Source organism: Arachis ipaensis, chromosome B10, assembly GCF_000816755.2.
Source record: "Arachis ipaensis cultivar K30076 chromosome B10, Araip1.1, whole genome shotgun sequence".
NCBI lineage: Eukaryota > Viridiplantae > Streptophyta > Magnoliopsida > Fabales > Fabaceae > Arachis > Arachis ipaensis.
Genome location: NC_029794.2, coordinates 22,514,351 through 22,522,934, shown reverse-complemented (window position 1 = coordinate 22,522,934; position 8,584 = coordinate 22,514,351). Strand labels below are relative to the sequence as shown.

The 8,584-nt window shown below is 37.2% G+C and overlaps 1 protein-coding gene across 1 annotated transcript; it reads right to left on the bottom strand.

The window, feature by feature from the left end:
* On the bottom strand, positions 3,782–6,422 carry LOC107620420 (ultraviolet-B receptor UVR8-like). Its single transcript, XM_021114498.1, has 3 exons — positions 6,288–6,422; positions 5,346–6,200; positions 3,782–4,027 (listed from the first exon to the last, which is right to left on the bottom strand). The coding sequence occupies exons 1-3, from the start codon at positions 6,420–6,422 to the stop codon at positions 3,782–3,784; spliced, it is 1,236 nt and encodes a 411-aa protein (XP_020970157.1).

Sequence of the window (8,584 nt, the reverse complement as noted above, 5' to 3'; positions counted from 1 at the left end):
AAATAAGATGAATTGAATAGAAAACAGTAGTACTTTGCATCAATCTTTGAGGAACAGCAGAGCTCTACACCTTAATCTATGGAGTGTAGAAATTCTACCGTTGAAAATACATAAGTGAAAGGTCCAGGCATGGCCGAATGGCCAGCCCCTCTAAAACGTGATCACAGGATCAGAATACAATCCAGGATGACTAATACAATAGTAAAAGGTCCTATTTATAATAAACTAGCTACTAGGGTTTACAGAAGTAAGTAATTGATGCATAAATCCACTTTTGGGGCCCACTTTTTGTGTGCTTGGGCTGAGCTTTAACTTTCTAGGTGCAGAGGCCATTTGTGGAGTTGAACGCCAGGTTTTGATCCATTTCTGGCGTTCAACTCTGGTTTTTGATCCATTTCTGGCGCTGAACTCCAGAATTGGGCAGAGAGCTGGCGTTGAACGCCATTTTGCGTCGTCTAAACTTGGCCAAAGTATGGACTATTATATATTGCTGGAAAGCCCTGGATGTCTACTTTCCAACGCAATTGGAAGTACGCCATTTCGAGTTTTGTAGCTCCAGAAAATCCACTTTGAGTGCAGGGAGGTCAGAATCCAACAGCATCAACAGTCCTTCTTCAACCTCTGAATCTGATTTTTGCTCAAGTCCCTCAATTTCAGTCAGAAAATACCTGAAATCACAGAAAAATACACAAATTCATAGTAAAGTCCAGAAATGTGAATTAACATAAAAACTAATGAAAACATCCCTAAAAGTAACTAGATCCTACTAAAAACATACTAAAAACAATGCCAAAAAGCGTATAAATTATCCGCTCATCAGCCAGCCAGGCTTCAACATGCTTCATGAAACACTAGAATTCATTCTTAAAAATTTTGAAGAAAAATATATTTTTTAAAACATTTATTTTAAAATATTTTTTTATTTTTTTCGAAAACAGATGAGAAGTTTTTGAAAGATTTTTGAAAAATTTTTGAAAACAAAACAAAAAGAAGATTACCTAATCTGAGCAACAAGATAAACCGTCAGTTGTCCAAACTCGAACAATCCCCGGCAACGGCGCCAAAAACTTGGTGCATGAAATTGTGATCTCTGGTAATGGCTCCAAAAACTTGGTGCTCTAATCTCAATTCATAATTTGTCACAACTTCGATACAACTAACCAGCAAGTGCACTGGGTCGTCCAAGTAATAAACCTTACGTGAGTAAGGGTCGATCCCACGGAGATTGTTGGTATGAAGCAAGCTATGGTCACCTTGTAAATCTCAGTCAGGCGGATATAAAATAGTTATGGAGTTTTCAAAAATAAATAATAAACTAAGGATAGAAACACTTATGTAATTCATTGGTGAGAATTTCAGATAAGCATGTAGAGATGCTTTCGTTCCTCTGAATCTCTGCTTTCCCGATGTCTTCATCCAATCAGTCTTACTCCTTTTCATGGCTGGCTTTATGCAAGGGCATCACCGTTGTCAATGGTTACATCCCCTCCTCTTGTGAAAATGGTCCAAATGCTCTGTCACAGTACGGCTAATCATCTGAGGTTCCCGATCATGCTGGAATAGGATTCACCCTCCTTTTGCGTCTGTCACTACGCCCAGCAATCGCGAGCTTGGAGCTCGTCACAGTCATTCAATCCCAAAATCCTACTCGGAATACCAGAGACAAGGTTTAGACTTTCCGGATTCTCATGAATGCCGCCATCAATCTAGCTTATACCACAAAGATTCTGATTAAGAGATCCAAGAGATAATCATTCAATCGAAGGTAGAACGGAAGTGGTTGTCAGGCACGCGTTCATGGGGAATGATGATGATTGTCACGTTCATCACATTCAGGTTGAAGTGTGAATGAATATCTTAGAAGCAGAATAAGTTGAATTTGAATAGAAAAATAGTAGTACTTTGCATTAATCTTTGAGGAACAGCAGAGCTCCACACCTTAATCTATGGAATGTAGAAACTCTACCATTAAAAATACATAAGTGATAGGTCCAGGCATGGCTGAGAGGCCAGCCCCCATGATCTAAGAACCAGGCATCCAAAGATGTTCAAAGATACAATCCCGGATTCAAAAGATGTCTAATACAGTAGTAAAAAGTCCTATTTATAATAAACTAGTTACTAGGGTTTACAGAAGTAAGTAATTGATGCATAAATCCACTTCCGGGGCCCACTTGGTGTGTGCTTGGGCTGAGCTTGAAGTCTACACGTGGAGAGGTCATTCTTGGAGTTGAACGCCACCTTTTGTGCCATTTTGAGCGTTGAACTCCACTTTACAACTTGTTTCTGGCGCTGGACGCCAGAATTGGGCAGAGAACTGGTGTTGAACGCCAGTTTGCGTCATTTAAACTTGGGCAAAGTATGGACTATTATATATTTCTGGAAAGCCCTGGATGTCTACTTTCCAACGCAATTAGAAGCGCGCCATTATGAGTTCTGTAGCTCCAGAAAATCCACTTTGAGTGCAGGGAGGTCAGAATCCAACAGCATCAGTAGTCCTTCTTCAACCTCTGAATCTGATTTTTGCTCAAGTCCCTCAATTTCAGCCAGAGAATACCTAAAATCACAGAAAAATACACAAACTCATAGTAAAGTACAGAAATGTAAATTTAACATAAAAACTAATGAAAACATCCCTAAAAGTAACTAGATTCTACTAAAAACATACTAAAAATAATGTCAAAAAGCGTATAAATTATTCGCTCATCAGGTGTATAATTGGTTTGTAAGAAAATGTAATGTGTACCTCAATAGCACATGTATCACTAGGGCTCTAAAAGAAGCTAGAAAAGTTGTGGAGGATGATGAGATAGCACAGTATGGGTTGGTGTGGGATTATGAAAATGAATTACTTACTAGCAATCCAGGATCCAGAGTACAAGTTGGTGTCATCCCCATGCCTGAGAGTCCTCCTCTATTTGATCGGTTCTATGTCTGTCTGTCTTGATGCTTGCAAGAGGGGGTTTAAGGTAGTTTGTAGACTCTTAATTGGACTAGATGGAGCGTTTCTTAAGACATTACATGGAGGACAAATACTTACTGCTTGCGGACAAGATGCTAACAATCACATCTTTGTGATTGCTTATGCGATTGTCAATGTGGAAAACAAGGATAATTGGCAATGATTTCTAGAGCTCCTTCACAATGATCTTGGAGACTACAGAGAGAACAAATGGTGTTTCATTTCAGACATGTAGAAGGTAAGAATGTAATTGATTTACGATAACATGTTTCAAGGACTAAAATGATTTAATGAATATTATATAAGGACTAATTTCTGTGGCTGTTTCTGCTGAGACCATTAAAGGGACAAGTTCTGGAACTACTAAAAGGCTGGCCAACTTCATGAATTTTGTGCCTACTCCAGGCTTCAAGGCTCTAAGGAATAATGATTAAAAAGTTTGATTTGTTAGGAATGTGTTGTGGTTGACTCTTTTTTTGTATGGGACAACATTCTGTTTCTTGTTTTTTGTATGGTATTTAAGTCTAAAGACAATGTGTTGTGGTGACATGAGAACCTTATAACTTTTTTGTGGTATTTATCTGTTAAGACAATGTGACAATTAGTCTTCAATGACAAGTTATTACTAAGATTACTTACTTTGATGCTTATTTTGTTTATGGCTTAAAATAATTCATATGAACAGCGACAGAAAATTGTTTGCCAAATTTGATAAATTTATAACAATTAACAGGGAATTGTTTCCAACTTCAAATAACTACTCCCATTCAAGCCATGCAATTCAATACACCATTACATGTTCACAGAGCATAACTGGGTTTATTTAGAAGTACATAACAAACAATAGAGTATCACAACTACTCCAAACATCAAAATTATTAGCAGTTTCAAATCTCTAACTTCAACTTCTAAACTGCCCAATTTCCATGCCACCTTCACCCTCCATTCATCATAGTCACTTTCAACCTCCATATCAGTTCCTGCATCTTTCTTTGTACCACATACATCCACTACTTGATAGTCATCATCATCAACCCACTTAAAATAATTGTAGTGACTGCCCTTCTGTAATTTCAGAAAGGAGTAAACAAAAAAAAAACAAAGAACACCCAACAACACAGAACAAGATGAAAAACATTTAACTTCTTTCAATATCACTCACCCGGTACCTTGGACATGCACGGAATAATCTATTCGGATTCTCTGCTGTCCCATATTTTTTAATCACAATCTTCAGCCCACAGAAACATGATCCGTCATGAGTATTCAACCTCCTCCTTCACATCGAAGCGCTAGAACCATGACTGTCATGCGATGCATGCGACAAACCACCACCACAACCCCCATTTTCTATCTCCATCCAGGCAGCAAACCAAGGATTACAGCTCCTACTGAGGTCTATCGCCACCGAAAGTGTTCATGGGGTTGTATTTATTGTTGAATTTGGGATTAGGATTTATCCACTCAAGGACTAATTTGACTTCTAAAGCAAGACTTATCTTGTCAGCAACAACATGGTACAGCTTGGCATTTGCTACGTTGGCAGTTAACAGCACATGTCAGCGGATGTTTGCCAACTCAGCGACGGAGATGACAGAAGGACAAACGTGACCAAGTAGGGTATCTTTAGGGGACGGATTTGATTAATTTTATCTTTTAGGGAAGATTTTGACTATTAACTCCGTATATTAACTAGGACTCAATTTGGTATTTTTATCTCCCATCAGATATCATCTTGAGATGGAAAAAAGAAATTGTGAGACAGACATTCAAGTTGTCTTTGTTATTTAATATTTAATAGTATATTAGATACAAAATATAAAAATGGTAAAATATCATCTTTTATCTTTTTTCTCCGTCACATCACACCACCAAACTCCCTTAGTCTTCATTTATGGAGTTAATACTCAAAATGACTCCTAAAATTTGACTCCTGACTCAATTTAACCCTTAAAATTTCAATTGACTCTAATTGTACCCTGAAATTTTGGCCTGTATCTCAATTTAGCCTTTCCGTCATTTTCCATCATCGAAAAGCTTATCTAACAATTTTGGTTGATACCTAGCACCAAAGCAGTTAGATGATGTGGAAAAATATTTGAAAGCATCAATTTAACCCCTAAAAATTTCAAATAAAACCTAGCAACCCCAATTTCTCTAAATTGCAAGAGTCTCTCCAAGAGTTGAGAAGGATGTTGGGGAGCAACAGTCAAAGTTCAAGTAGCTCTAGTAGAGCTCATTCGTATGGTGATTGGGTTAAGAACACATACCGTGACAGAGGTGGGAAGGTTCTCCATTGGTGTGGTTCTGGGTTGCGTCCTATTCTTCGATGGTTTGGGAGCTCTTTGATTCCTCTTCCTCTGAATTTTCTGTCACTAGAGACCACCGCACCTTGGTAGGGGGTATAACAATCCAATTCGTTACCGGTTCCAAGAACTCCACATCGCCCCCTACCCCAAGACCACACATTATATCCATCCCGCACAACAATAACAGCATGTGCAGCTCCACATGCAACTTGAACCGGATCTGGAAACTTAGGTTGGTATGAAACACACAGTTTACGCAAGGGTGAGAGGGCATCACTTGAATCTGATGAACCACAACCAACATCAGGGCATAAGCCAAGACCCTTCTCCATTCCCCATGACAACACATCCCCTGATGAGGAAACCACACTTGTATAAAACAAGCCGCAATCGATACCAATAAGAGATATATCTTGCGGCAAGTCTTGAACAGGGGTAGGAAATAATGCGCTTTGGGTTGTTCCATGCCCGAGTTGGCCATTATCCCCAAGGCCAAAAGTCCAGTACTTGCTTTCTAACTCGGTAGATTTCTTTTTGCGAGTGAGCAAGGCAGTGTGAGCAGCATCACATGCTATGTCATAAATTGTCCAAGGGGACTCCTCATCAAATGTTTTCACAACTTCTGGATGTGCCATGTTCTCCCTATTCCCCAATCCTAACTGGCCATGGTTGTTAAAACCGTAAGAGTAGCAAACCAAATCTTCACCATTGTTTGATTCTTCGGTACTAACCAATGCTACAATATACTCATTTCCACATGCAACCTTGGCAACATTAAGGCCATGAAAGGCCAGTATTGGCATTGGAATGAAACTACTTAGAAGAGAGAATTCACCTTTGCTTTCTTGTGGGTAGTTTCTCCACATCCAGAAGGTGTCACGATTATCAATAACCATAGACATCTTTTCTCCTGCTTTGGCAGCATGTATCTGCTAAAATTAAATGGGCAAAAAACACATTAAGACATTCTCACGATGTTTTATGTTTTAGGATGAAATTCATGTTTCTTATTGTACCTTAATTGATCCTTTTCCTTCAAGTGAGTGCAATTCGGGAAACTTATTCAATAGGTGGGGTGCTAGGTTATAAACTCCACCAATAGAATTTTCATCAGGTGTGTCCTCTCTGTTAGTGCCAAGTTGACCATCCATACCTAGTACTTATGGTGCTACATATCTATATCAGCACAAAATTCCAAAGACATCTACATGATATTCACTCTTGCAAAAGTAGGGTATAGTAATTGATCCATTTTTGAAGAGAGAGAGACTGAATTCTTCTTCCCTTATTAGCACTTATCAATGTTTACTCTGAGACCCAAAAGACATAAAAAAGGTAAAAATTTGACATATTTATTCACACCATTACACTTGCAATGCAATTAAGAAGATGCATAAAATTTGTTATATTGTCTCAAATATTTTTCTCCATATTAATTTCATATAGTTGATGTTAGCAACTATTAGTGCTCAAAAAGTAGCCTTACATGTAATTTTAAAATGCAGCCAATAATGCAGCAAGAGTCTGACAACATATCATTAAAAATCATTCTAATGTCTTGACTGACATAACAATTTATCATATATTCCTTATTCCCTTATATAAGCTTATAAAGAAAAAGGGTTCAATTGTTCCTCTTTTGATCAAATTAATTAAACATATACTTAAAAAAGTCAGATATTACTCTTAATGTATCAAAATTAATTAACTTCAAAAAAAAAAGAAAAATAATAAATAAAAGAAAATTGAGTAGGTGTGAAGAGTTACACTGTTACAAAACCTGCAAGAGCAAGATTATGATATGCACCAGAAGCAATAGCAACAATTTTGGGTGTGTCTGCTTCTCCTCCATTAGGTTAATAGAGCGAAAAAAATAAAAAACAAACCTCATGAAATAGAGCGAAAAAAATGAAAAACAAACCTCATGTAACATTTTGAAAAGATGGTGATTCTCAGGCAATTAGTCTTCACAATTAGTCTTCACAATTAGGGGCAAAACAAGTAAGAAAAGCTTCAAGCTTTAGTTACAGCGATACCCATGGTTCTTCTCTGAGGGTACGTATACGAAGGGAGGAGGAGGAAGAAGAAGGGTCAATTGAGGATTTCATTTTGAGTTGGTTAACGTTTGGGTTTACCCCTTTCTCATGTCACACGACGTCGTTTCTAAACAATTTGGGCGCCAAGAGTTAAACGACGTGCCAAATGACAACCAAAATTGCCAGGTCAGCTCTTCGGTGACGGAAAGCGACAGAAGGGTCAAATTGAGGCGCGGATCAAAATTTCAAGGTACAATTAGAGTCAATTGAAACCTTGAGGACTAAATTGAGTCGGGTCAAATTCCAAGAGCCATTTTAAGTATTAACTCTCATTTATGTGATACTCGGTAATCATGAATTGCAAACTAGATCCAATAACATTCATAAAACATCATCTTACTATACCTAAATTTTTTTAGACTAGACAGTATTAAATTTTAATAGTTTTGCTGCTTCTATTTTTTATTTATTTATTTTTTCAGAAATAGAGCTATATTTGATCAAGTAGTCTTTTCTTTGTCAACAAAAAAAAAAAGTAGTCTTTTCTTTCTCGTAACTAACTGAGATTATCTCGATCTAATTTTTTTCTTGTCTAACATTCTTGTTTAATTTTGGGGTTTTATATGCCCTTTGTTAACCCAAAAAGTTAACAGTAAATATTCTTTGATGTGCTCTTTGTCATCCTACTAACATTAATCTTGTTTTTGTTTTGGTTATCTCCTAGAATTAAACCTGAACAAGTGAACAACAATTATCATAACTTGATCATATGTTCACGACACGAGATAAAAAAAAAATAAAAGAGAATTGTATCCTTTCTTTAACGCTCCAAACATAAAAGCCCTCTTATTTGGCTGGGGCAATCAAACTACCCAATCCAATTTGAAACGAGAGGAGCTTCTATTAAAGGAAACTTTTGTAACCCGATGAGCTTTGGACATTTGGTACAACCGTTCTCTTGTCCAACAAAAACCAACAAAATGATATAAATAGTCATTCATAAACAGTGTTTTGACATCCAATTGAGTGACACTTGCATAGTCTCAAGGCTCAAATTATTTAAGACTTCTATATTAATAGAGGGGTAAAAAACAAAAATAAACCAAGGGAGAAAATAATTTACGTTAATAAGCTAAAACGAAAATTGCTTCATGAATCCACCAATGCACGTTTATATGTAGTTCGAACCAGTTTGGTTCGAACTCTATTTCTACATAATTCGAACCAGCTTGGTTCGAATTATGTAGAAACACACGCACACACATAATTCGAACCAG